Source organism: Pseudophryne corroboree, chromosome 1 (assembly GCF_028390025.1).
Source record: "Pseudophryne corroboree isolate aPseCor3 chromosome 1, aPseCor3.hap2, whole genome shotgun sequence".
Classification (NCBI taxonomy): Eukaryota; Metazoa; Chordata; class Amphibia; order Anura; family Myobatrachidae; genus Pseudophryne; species Pseudophryne corroboree.
Window position 1 is genome coordinate 796802624 of NC_086444.1, and position 18155 is coordinate 796820778.

General features: G+C 46.7%; 1 protein-coding gene across 1 annotated transcript in view; it reads left to right on the forward strand.

The window, feature by feature from the left end:
• The window catches only part of GAR1 (GAR1 ribonucleoprotein), an 81586-nt gene that overhangs the window by 22721 nt on the left and 40710 nt on the right, over window positions 1–18155 (forward strand). Inside the window, exons 2-4 of the mRNA XM_063918810.1 lie at window positions 13040–13272; window positions 14866–15020; window positions 15505–15564. Coding sequence (XP_063774880.1) covers window positions 13041–13272; window positions 14866–15020; window positions 15505–15564 — 447 coding nt within the window. The 5' untranslated portion in view covers window position 13040. The remainder of the gene's footprint in view (window positions 1–13039; window positions 13273–14865; window positions 15021–15504; window positions 15565–18155) is intronic.

An 18155-nucleotide genomic window follows, 5' to 3' on the forward strand; every position in this document is an offset into this window, starting at 1 on the left:
GCAGGGCCTCTTCTCCTCAGCACACAGCGCCATTTTCCCTCACAGAAATGCTGGTGGGAAGGCTCCCAGGCTCTCCCCTGCACTGCACTACAGAAACAGGGTTAAAACAGAGAGGGGGGGCACTTATTTGGCGATATGACTATATATATTAAAATGCTATAAGGGAAAAACACTTATATAAAGGTTGTCCCTGTATAATTATAGCGTTTTTGGTGTGTGCTGGCAAACTCTCCCTCTGTCTCCCCAAAGGGCTAGTGGGGTCCTGTCCTCTATCAGAGCATTCCCTGTGTGTGTGCTGTGTGTCGGTACGTGTGTGTCGACATGTATGAGGACGATGTTGGTGAGGAGGCGGAGCAATTGCCTGTAATGGTGATGTCACTCTCTAGGGAGTCGACACCGGAATGGATGGCTTATTTAAGGAATTACGTGATAATGTCAACACGCTGCAAGGTCGGTTGACGACATGAGACGGCCGGCAAACCAATTAGTACCTGTCCAGGCGTCTCAAACACCGTCAGGGGCGTTAAAACGTCCTTTTACCTCAGTCGGTCGACACAGACACGGACACTGACTCCAGTGTCGACGGTGAAGAAACAAACGTATTTTCCTTTAGGGCCACACGTTACTTGTTAAGGGCAATGAAGGAGGTGTTACATATTTCTGATACTACAAGTACCACAAAAAAAAAGGGTATTATGTGGAGTGTGAAAAAACTACCTGTAGTTTTTCCTGAATCAGATAAATTAAATGAAGTGTGTGATGATGCGTGGGTTTCCCCCGATAGAAAATTATTGGCGGTATACCCTTTCCCGCCAGAAGTTAGGGCGCGTTGGGAAACACCCCTTAGGGTGGATAAGGCGCTCACACGCTTATCAAAACAAGTGGCGGTACCGTCTCCAGATAGGGCCGCCCTCAAGGAGCCAGCTGATAGGAGGCTGAAAAATATCCTAAAAAGTATATACACACATACTGGTGTTATACTGCGACCAGCGATCGCCTCAGCCTGGATGTGCAGCGCTGGGGTGGCTTGGTCGGATTCCCTGACTGAAAATATTGATACCCTTGACAGGGACAGTATTTTATTGACTATAGAGCATTTAAAGGATGCATTTCTATATATGCGAGATGCACAGAGGGATATTTGCGCTCTGGCATCAAGAGTAAGTGCGATGTCCATATCTGCCAGAAGTTGTTTATGGACACGACAGTGGTCAGGTGATGCAGATTCCAAACGGCACATGGAAGTATTGCCGTATAAAGGAGAAAAAGACAACGTCTTTTCAGCCTCAGTCCTTTCGTCCCCATAAGGGCAAGCGGGCAAAAGGCCAGTCATATCTGCCATGGGATAGAGGAAAGGGAAGAAGACTGCAGCAGGCAGCCCATTCCCAGAAACAGAAGCCCTCCACCGCTTCTGCCAAGTCCTCAGCATGACGCTGGGGCCGTACAAGCGGACTCAGGTGCGGTGGGGGGGGTCGTCTCAAGAGTTTCAGCACGCAGTGGGCTCACTCGCAAGTGGACCCCTGGATCCTACAAGTAGTATCCCAGGGGTACAGATTGGAAATTCGAGACGTCTCCCCCTCGCAGGTTCCTGAAGTCTGCTTTACCAACGTCTCCCTCCGACAGGGAGGCAGTAGTGGAAACAATTCACAAGCTGTATTCCCAGCAGGTGATAATCAAAGTACCCCTCCTACAACAAGGAAAGGGGTATTATTCCACACTATATTGTGGTACTGAAGCCAGACGGCTCGGTGAGACCTATTCTAAATCTGAAATAGTTGAACACTTACATACAAAGGTTCAAATCAAGATGGAGTCACTCAGAGCAGTGATAGCGAACCAGGAAGAAGGGGACTATATGGTGTCCCGGGACATCAGGGATGCTTACCTCCATGTCCCAATTTGCCCTTCTCACCAAGGGTACCTCAGGTTCGTGGTACAGAACTGTCACTATCAGTTTCAGACGCTGCCGGTTGGATTGTCCACGGCACCCCGGGTCCTTACCAAGGTAATGGCCGAAATGATGATTCTTCTTAAAAGAAAATGGACGATCTCCTGATAGGGGCAAGGTCCAGAGAACAGTTGGAGGTCGGAGTAGCACTATCTCAAGTAGTTCTACGACAGCACGGGTGGATTCTAAATATTCCAAAACCGCAGCTGTTTCCGACGACACGTCTGCTGTTCCTAGGGATGATTCTGGACACAGTCCAGAAAAAGGTGTTTCTCCCGGAGAAGAAAGCCAGGGAGTTATCCGAGCTAGTCAGGAACCTCCTAAAACCAGGAAAAGTGTCAGTGCATCATTGCACAAGGGTCCTGGGAAAAATGGTGGCTTCTTACGAAGCGATTCCATTCGGTAGATTTCACGCAAGAACTTTTCAGTGGGATCTGCTGGAAAAATGGTCCGGATCGCATCTTCAGATGCATCAGCGGATAACCCTGTCTCCAAGGACAAGGGTGTTTCTTCTGCGGTGGCTGCAGAGTGCTCATCTACTAAAGGGCCGCAGATTCGGCATTCAGGACTGGGTCCTGGTGACCACGGATGCCAGCCTGAGAGGCTGGGGAGCAGTCACACAGGGAAAAAATTTCCAGGGAGTGTGATCAAGTCTGGAGACTTCTCTCCACATAAATATACTGGAGCTAAGGGCAATTTACAATGTTCTAAGCTTAGCAAGACCTCTGCTTCAAGGTCAGCCGGTATTGATCCAGTGGGACAACATCACGGCAGTCGCCCACGTAAACAGACAGGGCGGCACAAGAAGCAGGAGGGCAATGGCAGAAACTGCAAGGATTCTAAGCTGGGCGAAAAATCATGTGATAGCACTGTCAGCAGTGTTCATTCCGGGAGTGGACAACTGGGAAGCAGACTTCCTCAGCAGGCACGACCTCCACCCGGGAGAGTGGGGACTTCATCGGGAAGTATTCCACATGATTGTGAACCGTTGGGAAAGACCAAAGGTGGACATGATGGCGTCCCGCCTGAACAAAAAACTGGACAGGTATTGCGCCAGGTCAAGAGACCCTCAAGCAATATCTGTGGACGTTCTGGTAACACTGTTGGTGTACCAGTCGGTGTATGTGTTCCCTCCTCTGCTTCTCATAACCAAGGTACTGAGAATTATAAGACGTAGAGGAGTAAGAACTATACTCGTGGCTCCGGATTGGCCAAGAAGGACGTGGCACCCGGAACTTCAAGAAATGCTCACAGAGGACTCATTGCCTCTGCCGCTAAGAAGGGACTTGCTTCAGCAAGTACCAGGTCTGTTCCAAGACTTACCGCGGCTGCGTTTGACGGCATGGCGGTGGAACGCCAGATCCTAAGGGAAAAAGGCATTCCGGAAGAGGTCATTCCTACCCTGGTCAAAGCCAGGAAGGAGGTGACCGCAAAACATTATCACCACATGTGGCGAAAATATGTTGCGTGGTGTGAGGCCAGGAAGGCCCCACGAAGAAATTTCAACTCTGTCGATTCCTGCATTTCCTGCAAACGGGAGTGTCTATGGGCCAAAAATTGGGGTCCATTAAGGTTCAAATTTCGGCCCTGTCAATTTTCTTCCAGAAAGAATTGGCTTCAGTTCCTGAAGTCCAGAAGTTTGTCAAGGGAGTATTGCATATACAACCCCCTTTTTGTGCCTCCAGTGGCACTGTGGGATCTCAACGTAGTTCTGGGATTCCTCAAATCACATTTTAAACCGCTCAAATCTGTGGATTTGAAATATCTCACATGAAAAGTGACCATGCTGTTGGCCCTGGCCTCGGCCAGGCGAGTGTCAGAATTGGCGGCTTTGTCTCACAAAAGCCATATCTGATTGTCCATTCGGACAGGGCAGAGCTGCGGACTCGTCCCCAGTTTCTTCCTAAGGTGGTGTCAGCGTTTCACATGAACCAGCTTATTGTGGTACCTGCGGCTACTAGGGACTTGGAGGACTCCAAGTTGCTAGATGTTGTCAGGGCCCTGAAAATATAGGTTTCCAGGACGGCTGGAGTCAGGAAAACTGACTCGCTGTTATCCTGTATGCACCCAACAAACTGGATGCTCTTGCTTCTAAGCAGACGATTGCTCGTTGGATTTGTAGCACATTTCAACTTGCACATTCTGTGGCAGGCCTGCCACAGCCTAAATCTGTCAAGGCCCATTCCACAAGGAAGGTGGGCTCATCCTGGGCGGCTGCCCGAGGGGTCTCGGCATTACAACTCTGCCGAGCAGCTACGTGGTCGGGGGAGAACACGTTTGTAAAATTCTACAAATTTGATACCCTGGCTAAAGAGGACCTGGAGTTCTCTCATTCGGTGCTGCAGAGTCATCCGCACTCTCCCGCCCGTTTGGGAGCTTTGGTATAATCCCCATGGTCCTGACGGAGTCCCCAGCATCCACTAGGACGTCAGAGAAAATAAGATTTTACTTACCGATAAATCTATTTCTCGTAGTCCGTAGTGGATGCTGGGCGCCCATCCCAAGTGCGGATTGTCTGCAATACTTGTACATAGTTATTGTTACAAAAATCGGGTTATTATTGTTGTGAGCCATCTTTTCAGAGGCTCCGCTGTTATCATGCTGTTAACTGGGTTCAGATCACAGGTTGTACAGTGTGATTGGTGTGGCTGGTATGAGTCTTACCCGGGATTCAAAATCCTTCCTTGTTGTGTACGCTCGTCCGGGCACAGTATCCTAACTGAGGCTTGGAGGGGGGTCATGGGGGGAGGAGCCAGTGCACACCACCTGATCCTAAAGCTTTTACTTTTGTGCCTTGTCTCCTGCGGAGCCGCTATCCCCCATGGTCCTGACGGAGTCCCCAGCATCCACTACGGACTACGAGAAATAGATTTATCGGTAAGTAAAATCTTATTATTCAAAAGAAGTGTTATCTTGAGATCGTTTAGCATCATGACATGTGACCAGAGGAGGAGGGCAGGAGGAATATTTAATTATATTTAGGCTGTCAGAAATGAAAAAGCTTTCTGTCAATAATCCTTGCCAAACATATAATTAATTATGTGAGCATGTCAATTGGTGGGCTTTATATATATAAAAAAAGTGAACCTATCTCTATATTAACTGTATAATCACAGATATAGGTTGTTCTGTAATAATTCAGGAGTGCTGGTGTGATTCAGCACGGTCTAACAGCCTACGGCAACCCTCACTCCCACACATGCATGAAGAATATAATTGCTGGATATAAACTATTGAATCCACGCAAACAGTGGGAAAGGAGGGGACTTGTGAATTTCAATCCTCAGTATTTATTCTGGTTATAACAACACTTCAAGATATACAGTATCTATGGTTAAAAAACAAGAAGCAATCACCACTCTATGGGGTATATGCAATAGCGGGCGAATTTCAAAAAAAGGCGAATTCCGGAACGTTTTCGCCTCAAAAAATCAATTCGCCTATGCAGTGCAGTACTTTTTCGCAAAAAAACGGACCGTCAAAATTCGCCTTTTCTCAATTCGCCTTTTTCCGCATTCGCCTTTTCTGCAATGGTACAGATGCTGCAATTCGCCTCCAGCATATTCAATTCAAGTTTGGAAATTCGCCTGCAGTGCTTTTAGACAGCAAATTCGCGATTTTCAATCCGCCACACTTTGGAGGGTGAAAACAAATAAAAAAATTTTAAACATGTTTTTTTTTGTGTTTTTTTTTTTTTGGAATAGCAGATCTATTTATATTAGAAGGGATTAGGTACTTTTTTTTTTTGGGGGGGAGGCACAAATATTATTTATATATTTTTTTAAAATAATTAAATTTTTTTTTTTTTTTATTGCTGGAACGGTAAAATCAGGAAAAAAAATGGCGTGGGGTCCCCCCTCCAAAGCATAACCAGCCTCGGGCTCATTGAGCTGGTCCTGGTTCTAAAAATGCGGGGAAAAAATTGACAGGGGATCCCCCGTATTTTTAAAACCAGCACCGGGCTCTGCGCCTGGTGCTGGTGCCAAAAATACGGGGGACAAAAAGAGTAGGGGTCCCCCGTATTTTTAACACCAGCATCGGGCTCCACTAGCTGGACAGATAATGCCACAGCCGGGGGTCACTTTTATGCCGTGCCCTGCGGCCGTGGCATCAAATATCCAACTAGTCACCCCTGGCCGGGGTACCCTGGGGGAGTGGGGACCCCTTCAATCAAGGGGTCCCCCCCCCCCCCAGCCACCCAAGGGCCAGGGGTGAAGCCCGAGGCTGTCCCCCCCCCCATCCAATGGGCTGCGGATGGGGGGGCTGATAGCCTTTGTGATAAAAAAAAGATATTGTTTTTTCCATTAGTACTACAAGTCCCAGCAAGCCTCCCCCGCAAGCTGGTACTTGGAGAACCACAAGTACCAGCATGCGGGAGAAAAGCGGGCCCGCTGGTACCTGTAGTACTACTACTGGGAAAAAAATACCCAAATAAAAACAGGACACACACACCGTCGACAGTAAAACTTTATTTCACACTACCGACACACACATACTTACCTATGTTCACACGCCGACATCGGTCCTCTTCTCCATGTAGAATCCACGGATACCTGAAAAGCAAAGTTCAATATACTCACCTCAGGGTCCAGAGATAAATCCACGTACTTGGCAAAAAAAGAAAACGCAAATACCCGCTCCAGAACGGACTGAAAGGGGTCCCATGCTGACACATGGGACACCTTTCCACGATTGAGACCTGTCAGTGACAGCTGTCACTGACAGGTCTCTAAGCCAATCAGGAAGCGCAACTTCGTTGCGCTCACCTGATTGGCTGATCGCTGTGACAGCGCATCGCACAGCTCCCTCCATTATATTCAATGGTGGGAACTTAGCGGCTAGCGGTGAGGTCACCCGCCGGTCAGCGGCTGACCGGCGGGTGACCCCACCGCTAGCCGCAAAGTTCCCACCATTGAAAGTAATGGAGCGGCTTTGCGAGGCGCTGTCAGAGTACAGACGGCGTCCAGCCAATCAGGTGAGCGCCACGGCAGTAGCGCTTCCTGATTGGCTGAAGGGACATCAGTGACAGGAGTCACGTGATGTCCCGGCATTCGGGGAAAGGAGTCTAATGTGAAAACATTGGACCCCTTTCATTAGTCCGGTGGATCGTGTTCGGTTTGTTTTTTTACAAAGTACGTGGATTTACCTCTGGACCTGGACCTCTGGACGCTGGAAGGTGAGTATAATTTTTTGGCAGGTACCCTCGGATCGTCGGAGATCGTTGCAGTCGGCGTGTCAACACAGGTAAGTATGTGTGTGTCGGCGTATGAAATAAAGTTTTACTATCAAGGTGTGTGTGTCCTGTTTTTATTTGGGTATTTTTTTCCCAGTAGTACTACAGGTACCAGCGGGCCCGTTTTTCTCCCGCATGCTGGTACTTGTGGTTCTCCAAGTACCAGCTTGCGGGGGAGGCTTGCTGGGACTTGTAGTACTAATGGAAAAAACAATATCTTTTTTTTTTTTATCACAAAGGCTATCAGCCCCCCCATCCGCAGCCCATTGGATGGGGGGGGACAGCCTCGGGCTTCACCCCTGGCCCTTGGGTGGCTGGGGGGGGGGACCCCTTGATTGAAGGGGTCCCCACTCCCCCAGGGTACCCCGGCCAGGGGTGACTAGTTGGATATTTGATGCCACGGCCGCAGGGCACGGCATAAAAGTGACCCCCGGCTGTGGCATTATCTGTCCAGCTAGTGGAGCCCGATGCTGGTGTTAAAAATACGGGGGACCCCTACTCTTTTTGTCCCCCGTATTTTTGGCACCAGCATCAGGCGCAGAGCCCGGTGCTGGTTTTAAAAATACGGGGGATCCCTGGCCGATTTTTCCCCTGCATTTTTAGAACCAGGACCAGCTCGATGAGCCCGAGGCTGGTTATGCTTTGGAGGGGGGACCCCACGCCATTTTTTTTCCGGGTTTTTCCCCGTTTTTTCCCGTTTTTTAAAATCGCGGCAAAATCCGCCAAATCGGCCGATTTTCGCCCGCGACTCTGGCGAATCCGTTTTTCATTGCATATGGTGAATTCCGGAAGCCACCTTCCGGAATTCACCTGGCGAATTTGGTCGAATTGAAAAAACGGCGATAATTGCCGCGAATTCGCCCGCTATTGCATATACCCCTATATCTGTGCGGTATAGGAAGACTGGCAGATTGCTTAAAATTCATACAGACATAGAATAGCAACATTTGTTGCCAGTCAAAGCACAGAAGGCAGCATGTAACAGAAATGTACCACTGTCAGAGGAATTAGTTGATACAGTGTCAGCAGTAGATAAAGTAATGGGAGGTTCAAATAGAATGCTGCTTGTGAACAAATATTAGCAGACACAGGGGTATATGCAATTGTGGTCGAATTCCCGAAATTGTCGAATTTCGGGTCATTTTCGACCAAAAAAAAAAATTCCCCTATGCAATCCAGTGCTTTCCGACCAAAAAACGGACTTTCAAAATTCGACTTTTTGAAATTCGAATTTTTGCAAATTCGACTTTTCTGCAATGATACAAGTGCTGCAATTCGACCAAAGCATATTCAATTCAAGTTTTGAAATTCGACAGCAGTGCTTTTAGACGGCAAATTCGTCATTTTCAATCCGCCACACTTTGGAGGGTGAAAACAAATAAAAAAATTTTAAACATGTTTTTTTTGGTGTTTTTTTTTTTGGGAATAGCAGATCTATTTATATTAGAAGGGATTAGGTACTTTTTTTTTTTTTTTTTGGGAGGCACAAATATTATTTATATATTTTTTAAAATATTTTTATTTTTTATTTTTATGCTGGAAGGGTAAAATCATAAAAAAAAATGGCGTGGGGTCCCCCCTCCAAAGCATAACCAGCCTCGGGCTCATTGAGCTGGTCCTGGTTCTAAAAATGCGGGGAAAAAATTGACAGGGGATCCCCCGTATTTTTAAAACCAGCACCGGGCTCTGCGCCTGGTGCTGGTGCCAAAAATACGGGGGACAAAAAGAGTAGGGGTCCCCCGTATTTTTAACACCAGCATCGGGCTCCACTAGCTGGACAGATAATGCCACAGCCGGGGGTCACTTTTATGCCGTGCCCTGCGGCCGTGGCATTAAATATCCAACTAGTCACCCCTGGCCGGGGTACCCTGGGGGAGTGGGGACCCCTTCAATCAAGGGGTCCCCCCCCCCCAGCCACCCAAGGGCCAGGGGTGAAGCCCGAGGCTGTCCCCCCCCCCATCCAATGGGCTGCGGATGGGGGGGCTGATAGCCTTTGTGATAATAAAAAGATATTGTTTTTTCCAATAGTACTACAAGTCCCAGCAAGCCTCCCCCGCAAGCTGGTACTTGGAGAACCACAAGTACCAGCATGCGGGAGAAAAACGGGCCCGCTGGTACCTGTAGTACTACTGGGAAAAAAATACCCAAATAAAAACAGGACACACACACCGTCGACAGTAAAACTTTATTTCATACGTCGACACACACATACTTACCTATGTTCACACGCCGACATCGGTCCTCTTCTCCATGTAGAATCCACGGATACCTGTAAAGAAAAGTTCAAAATACTCACCTCAACCATGGTCCAGAGATAAATCCACGGACTTGGCAAAATAAGAAAACTCAAATACCCGCACCAAAAACGGACTGAAAGGGGTCCCATGCTGACACATGGGACACCTTTCCACGAATGAGACCTGTCAGTGACAGCTGTCACTGACAGGTCTCTAAGCCAATCAGGAAGCGCAACTTCGTTGCGCTCACCTGATTGGCTGAGCGCTGTCTGCACTGTGACAGCGCATCGCACAGCTCCCTCCATTATATTCAATGGTGGGAACTTAGCGGCTAGCGGTGAGGTCACCCGCCGGTCAGCGGCTGACCGGCGGGTGACCCCACCGCTACCCGCAAAGTTCCCACCATTGAAAGTAATGAAGCGGCTTTGCGATGCGCTGTCAGTACAGACAGCGGACAGCCAATCAGGTGAGCGCCACGGAAGTAGCGCTTCCTGATTGGCTGAAGGGACGTCAGTGACAGGAGTCACGTGATGTCCCGGCATTCGGGAGAAAGGGGTCTTATGTGAAAACATTGGACCCCTTTCTCGTCCGGTATGGATCGGTGTTCGGTTTGTTTTTTTGCCAAGAACGTGGATTTACCTCTGGACGTGGATGTACCTCTGGACGCTGGAAGGTGAGTATAATTTTTTCACAGGTACCCTCGGATCGTCGGCGACCGTGGCAGTCGGCGTGTCAACATAGGTAAGTATGTGTGTCGGCAGTATGTAATAAAGTTGTACAAGTCACGGTGTCTGTGTCCTGTTTTTATTTGGGTATTTTTTTTCCAGTAGTACTACAGGTACCAGCGGGCCCGTTTTTCTCCCGCATGCTGGTACTTGTGGTTCTCCAAGTACCAGCTTGCGGGGGAGGCTTGCTGGGACTTGTAGTACTAATGGAAAAAACAATATCTTTTTATTATCACAAAGGCTATCAGCCCCCCCATCCGCAGCCCATTGGATGGGGGGGGACAGCCTCGGGCTTCACCCCTGGCCCTTGGGTGGCTGGGGGGGGGGGACCCCTTGATTGAAGGGGTCCCCACTCCCCCAGGGTACCCCGGCCAGGGGTGACTAGTTGGATATTTGATGCCACGGCCGCAGGGCACGGCATAAAAGTGACCCCCGGCTGTGGCATTATCTGTCCAGCTAGTGGAGCCCGATGCTGGTGTTAAAAATACGGGGGACCCCTACTCTTTTTGTCCCCCGTATTTTTGGCACCAGCATCAGGCGCAGAGCCCGGTGCTGGTTTTAAAAATACGGGGGATCCCTGGCCAATTTTTCCCCTGCATTTTTAGAACCAGGACCAGCTCAAAGAGCCCGAGGCTGGTTATGCTTTGGAGGGGGGACCCCACGCCATTTTTTTTTCGGGTTTTTCACGTTTTTTCCCGTTTTTTAAAATCGCGGCAAAATCCGCAAAATCGGCCGATTTTTCGCCCGCGATTCTGGCGAATCCGTTTTTCATTGAATATGGTGAATCCCGGCAGGCACCTGCCGGGATTCACCTGGCGAATTTGGTCGAATTAAAAAACGGCGATAATTGCCGCGAATTCGACCGCAATTGCATATACCCCACAGTATCAACATCTAAACCCGGACAAAAGTGTGACATTTCACATTTATTCTTTCTACACTGCCATATGCAATTTAAGTGCGGTACATTGGGAATAAACATTATGCTCAGATGAAGTTTAACACTAGAGCAGCACACTGATATTTATCAGGTGCATATATACAAACGATTGGAGCTTAGAATAATTACACTCATCATAAGAGTGATATCAAGTATATAAGACATAATAGGCGGCACACGATTTGGTTTTAAGAATTTTGTTTTATTCTCATTTTCACACAAGACAGAAATCTGTCTAATAAACATTTTTTCTTTGCACTTTTTTCTATCTCTATATAAATTTTTTTTAATATTTCGCTTAGTGTGGCCTAATATTCAGGCCATTATGATACTATATGGGATAATGTGAATAAAGGATGATATTCCATGTGGGTATTGGTATCTTATGTTTGTGACAAAAAAACACTAATAAAATTGAAATTAAAGGGAAAACATCATATAGATTTATTAAGGGGGTAGAGTGCACCTATTATAACTGATCTCTGCCACAATTTTTTCTTTTTGCATACACTTTTAGATCAGTAGGTAGCACCAGCGTCAACATTATTTGAACATTGAATGTAAATTCAACGCTTAACCCCTTGCATTGACATTTATATATCTACTAGTAGTTCTGGTGCGGGATTCTCTCTTTCGAAAGGGCGCTTTCCTACCAGCAGTTTAGTTCATCATATGCTAATGAGCCTAAACCATTTGGTTATATTGCTTTTTTAATTTTGTCTACAAATTTCAAGCTCTGGTATGTCTTTAATCTCAACCTCTAATATCAACCTTCTGGAACAGAATACTCAAGGGGGCGTTTCAGTTGTTTAACCACGTCCCCCCCCCCCCCAAAAAAAAAAAAAAAAACGCTCAGAGATTGACGGTTTTTTTTTTTATGGGTGATTTAGGTGAAGAGTGTGAATTTAACCCTATCCAAAATTATTTTAGTTTAAAAAAAAAAAAAAAATTTTTTTTTTAATCACTTGCCTGGCATGGTTGTATCAGATGCGACCATGCCTGCAAGTGCTTTATCTGACTTGGTTGCACAGGATGCGATCAGTCAGATAAACAGTGTTAGCAGTGGCAGGGAAGGGAAACTTCCTTCCGCTGCTGCTGTCAGAGGGACCGGAAGGTCCCTCTGCCTTCCTGCACTCTCCCCTACTAGCTGCCGTATTGCTGATGGGCCAGCACGGCAGGACCCCCCCCCCCTCCCCTCCAGCGGCTTCAGACAATAGCAGCCCTTGAGGAGTGTAAATTAACCCCCCCAACCTCCCCATGTGTACCTGATGACTGTCCCGGCTTTCAAAATAAAAGCTGCTATGTTTCAAATGTTCCGATGGTTGCTATGTTCCTGATCGATGTTTGGGGGGAAATATTTTTGAATAAAAAAAAAAATCTAATAAAAATTATATATATATATATATATATATATATATATATATATATATATATATATATATATATATATATATATATATATATATATATATATATATATATATATATATATATATATATATATAAGAATCGTCCGTTAAGTGGTTACAAATAATTTTTGCCAAACATTGGAACATCGCTCGGGGTCATCACGACTTTAGTTTTTAGAGCCCGGACAGCTGCCAGGTACACAGCTGCTGCATAGGCACACAAACCAAGACTTTAGAGGGGTTTATCCGCTATACATGGCTAAACATTGTCTACTGGGGCACGTCAAGCGCAATAATTAATGAGCGCGCTAAAACAATTGAAGTTCTCTGTTGAGTGACCAGGAATTTTTATAAGGTTTTTTGTTTTTATTTATTTTTTCATCTTAAGTGTACTTTTACAGTGCAAGCTGGAAACATGTAGTTGTTTGTAAAAATGACATTTTTGGCCATTATAAATAACTTATTTCTGTACAAATCGTGACTCTAATTATCCCATTGTAAATAATGTCTTGCATACCAATGCGCCTTATTTTTTCTATATGTTCAGGATGTCCTTCCGTGGCAGAGGAGGCTTTAATCGTGGAGGTGGTGGTGGCGGCGGTGGCAGCTGGGGTGGAGGACGTGGCGGAGGTGGCGGTGGCAGCTGGGGAGGAGGCCGTGGTGGAGGAGGAAGAGGCGGAGGCGGCCGTGGTGGATTTGGAAGAGGTGGCTTTGGAGGTGGAGGACGTGGAGGTTTTAACAGAGGAGGCTATGATCAAGGACCTCCGGAGTATGTTATTGGTATGTTGCATGTGAAACCTTTAAAAAGTGTTCTTTCCAAGAAATATGCTGTTTGCATGCAGTTGAGCACATCATATTACATAACTTCATTTTATTTTTCCTGTTGTGCTGATTTGGAATCATTGGGCGAGATTCAGTTGTTTTTCCGCCCGCAGCCCCTAGATGGTGCCCAAACGGGGCTATCCAATTGTAGCTCAGGTCGGGCGCTATGGCTGCCTGCGCCTGCATTTCGGTGGGGGAGTAATGCTGAAATGCGCAAAGGTGACCCCTTTGGGCGCCCAAATGAGACGTTTTCGCGCTGTACAATAAAAAATGATCACTTGAATATCGCCCCACGATCTCCTGTCGCTTTAGACGGGAGATTGTGCACAATAAAACAATTAAATTCCGCTCATTGTGTGCAAATCCACAGTCATGCTAAAAAGTTTAGCAAAATAATTGTCTCACTTGGTGGTATCTAATGTCCTTTCCCTTTAGTCTGGCTTTGTAGCCTAGGATATATACAACACTTTCAGCTGTTAATAACAAGACCAGCGTAGTGTAGTGACTTTTATTTGAATTAGTAAGAAACAATAACTTTGAAAATAACATCACAAATAAGGTTACAACTAAATCACTACATTTTTGCGCTAAATGTAATAGTGCTTTTCAGATTAATTTCTCTTTTAGAAGGCTATTCACACTGAAAGCGGATTGTAGCAAAGTGATCCAAAACTTAACAGATGAATGGTCATTATTAAATTTTGGAAGCTCAAATAAAGAGGCAGCAGTTGCTGTGTAAGTGCCAGTCATGAGTTGTGTAAAGTTAGAAAAAAAATCACAGGAAAGCTTTGATTTATTGCCCTACAGCTGCACTACAATCAATTAGTGAATCATTTTGTTCACCACTTTTTATTGGCTGTAAAATGGGAGTGTGAGCTGGACGACCAATAAAAAGCTGCAATGTCTATGATTGCTGCTTTTCAGTTGTTTTCCCTTTGAAGTATCACACAACCTCGGTTTTCAGTTAGACAAAACCACTGACCCCTGGGAAACAGACTGCCTGATGCAAACTCAAGGCTGCAAAGGGGTGGTAGGTATACAATGCTACGCTCCCACACTAGACTGTAAAGCCGCTTTAAGCCACTGTAGATTAAATTATTTTAGAGTAAATTTTTTTACACCTGATTAAAAGGGCTTACCGACAGTGTGGCGAGCGCAAATGAGCCCCTTGCGGGCTTGCTGCGCTCGCCACGCTACGGGCACGGTGGCCACACTATTTTATTCTCCCTCCAGGGGGGTCGTGGACCCCCACGAGGGAGAATAAGTGTCGGTATGCCGGCTGTCTGGCTCCCGGCGCCGGTATGCTGGTCGCCGGGAGCCCGACCGCCGGCATACTGAAGACCACCCCATTAAAAGTATGTTTATATAAAAACTGTTTCATGGTGAGGCTATTTAACATGGGTGTCTTTGAAGCTGTCTACTAGTAGTTATTATATATGAAATTGCAATATCTTGTTACAGTAATAAATTATGTCCTTTACTATCATCTGTGAAGTGAACCATGTAGCTGTTACTGCAGTCTATTGACTAATGATCACTTTCCTATTGCAGAGGTTGGAGAGTTCATGCATCCGTGTGAAGATGATTTAGTATGTAGATGCATCACCGAAGAACGCAAAGTACCTTATTTCAACGCCCCCATTTATCTAGAAAACAAAGAGCAGATTGGAAAAATAGATGAAATATTTGGGCAACTGAGAGACTTTGTATCCTTTCTAAACTTAATTTAGCTTATGTATCATGTTCTTGACTAGTATAACAATAATTTGGTAATACTGAGACCACTTTCTGCTGGCTGCTCAGCAGTGATGTACCTTTTCTGAACGGAACATCGCTGGCAGCAGCATTGCTAGTTTATTCTCACACCCCATTGAGGCTCACAGAAAAGCTAGCAACGGCCAGTTTACTGTAATAGGCAAATACGCACATAGCTGAACATTGCCAGATAACGATCAGTACATTGCTTCTATTTGCATCTGTCCTATTGATTCCACTGTCTGTTCTCAATCTCTGTGCACAGTTGTGTTACTTCATACATGTAAGTGATTACTATGTGCTTAGTAATGTCTCTCCTGAGTCACCTTCACACTTCTGTAATTTCCAGATCTGTCTGTCTCTCTTGTGTATGCCCAAACGTGGGGGGAGATTTTTTTGTAGTGTTTTTCACTTCTCTTCCTTAACCAATCAAAGTATTTTTCTGTTAAGCTGTCTGACAATATGAAAGCATCTTCATTTAAGAAGTTACAGAAGGTAAGCATTCTCTTTTTACAGACTGTAAGATCTTATAAATTCCCTATTAGCACCAGATTTATCTTTAAAAAATAATAAAAAATGGTGATTTACGTAATAGTTTCATTAGCATTTGCTTAATACATAGTGTTTATTAAAAAAAAGGGGGGGGTGGGGGTTATTGTAGTACTTTAATATCCGTGTATACATTGTAAACTTTTTTTCTCTGACGTCCTAGGGGATGCTGGGAACTCCGTAAGGACCATGGGGAATAGCGGGCTCCGAAGGAGACTGGGCACATCTAAGAATTAGGACTACCTGGTGTGCACTGGCTCCTCCCTCTATGCCCCTCCTCCAGACCTCAGTTAGAATTCTGTGCCCGGCCGAGCTGGATGCACACTAGGGGCTCTCCTGAGCTTCTAGAAAAGAAAGTATATTTAGGTTTTTTATTTTCAGTGAGATCTGCTGGCAACAGACTCACTGCTTCGTGGGACAGAGGGGAGAGAAGCGAACCTACCTGCTTGCAGCTAGCTTGGGCTTCTTAGGCTACTGGACACCATTAGCTCCAGAGGGATCGAACACAGGCCCAGCCTCGGTCGTCCGGTCCCAGAGCCGCGCCGCCGTCCCCCTCGCAGAGCCAGAAGAACGAAGAGAAGTGGAAAAATCGGCGGCTGAAGACTCCTGTCTTCATTAAGGTAGCGCACAGCACTGCAGCTGTGCGCCATTGCTCCCTCTGCACACCACACACTCCGGTCACTGATGGGTGCAGGGCGCTGGGGGGGGGCGCGCCCTGGGCAGCAATTAGAGTACCTTACCATGGCTAAAAGCACATAATACAGTGTATAACACTGTATATGTGCATAATTCCCCGCCATACAATACATATAAAAGCGGGAGAAGTCCGCCGAGAAAGGGGCGGGGCTATCTACCTCGGCACACCGGCGCCATTTTCTTCACAGCAACGCTGGAAGACAGCTCCCCAGGCTCTCCCCTGCAGTATCCAGGCATCAAGGGTTAAAAAGTGGGGGGGGGGGGGGGGGGGGGGCACAAAATTTAGGCGCAAAAAACTGTGTAAAAAAGCTGCTAGGGAGAAATCACTCAGTACAAAAGTGTTACTCCCTGTGATATATAGCGCTGTGGTGTGTGCTGGCATACTCTCTCTCTGTCTCCCCAAAGGACTTTGTGGGGTCCTGTCCTCAGTCAGAGCATTCCCTGTGTGTGTGCGTGTGTCGGTACGGCTGTGTCGACATGATTGATAAGGAAGATTATATGGAGGCGGAGCAGGTGCCGATAAGTGTGATGTCACCCCCTGCGGGGTCGACACCAGAGTGGGTGGATATGTGGAAGGTTTTAACCGACAGTGTCAACTCCTTTAGATAAAAGGCTAGATGACGTACAGCAGTGGGACAGCCGGCTTCTCAGCCCGTGCCTGCCCAGGCGTCTCAAAGGCCATCAGGGGCTCAAAACTAACTCAGATGGCAGACACAGATGTCGACACGGAGTCTGACTCCAGTGTAGACGACTATGAGACAAATGTAAAATCCACAAGGGCCATCCGTTGTATGATTACGGCAATGAAAAATGTGTTGCACATTTCTGACGTTAACCCAGTTACCACAAAAAAGGGTATTATATATTGGGGAGAAAAAGCATCCAGTGGTTTTTCCCCCATCAGATGAATTGAATAAAGTGTGTGAAGAAGCGTGGTGTTTCCCCGATAAGAAAATAGTGATTTCTAAAAGGTTACTGATGGCGTACCCTTTCCCGCCAAAGGACAGGTTACGTTGGGAGTCGTCCCCTAGGGTGGATAAGGCGCTCACACGCTTGTCAAAAAAGGTGGCACTGCCGTCTCAGGATACGGCCGCCTTAAAGGAGCCTGCTGATAGAAGCAGGAGGCTATCCTGAAGTCTGTATATACACACTCGGGTATTATACTGAGACCTGCAATTGCTTCAGTGTGTAGTGCTGCAGCAGCTTGGTCCGATACCCTGTCAGATAATATTGAGATTAGACAGGGATACTATTTTGCTAACCATAGAGCATTTTAAAGACGTGGTCTTGTATATGAGAGATGCACAGAGGGATATCTGCCGGCTGGCATCTAAAATTAATGCAATGTCCATTTCTGCCAGAAGAGTATTATGGACTCGGCAGTGGACAAGTGAAGTCACATGGAGGTTTTGCCTTATAAGAGTGAGGAATTGTTTGGGGATGGTCTCGCGGACCTAGTATCCACACCAACAGCTGGGTAGTCGACATTTTTACATATATAGATATGTATGATAGACATTTTTACCTCAGGTTTCCTCACAGCCTAAGAAAGCACCGTATTATCAGGTACAGTCCTTTCGGCCACAAAAAGGCAAGCGGGTCAGAGGCGCTTCCTTTCTGCCCAGAGGCAGGGGAAGAGGGAAAAAGCTGCACCAGACAGCCAGTTCCCTGGAACCAAAATACTCCCCCCGCTTCCTCCAAGTCCACCGCATGACGCTGGGGCTCCACAGGCGGAGCCAGGTGAGGTGGGGGCGCGTCTCCGGAACTTCAGCGACCAGTGGGTTCGCTCACAGGTAGATCCCTGGGTTCTACAAGTGGTATCTCAGGGATACAAGCTGGAG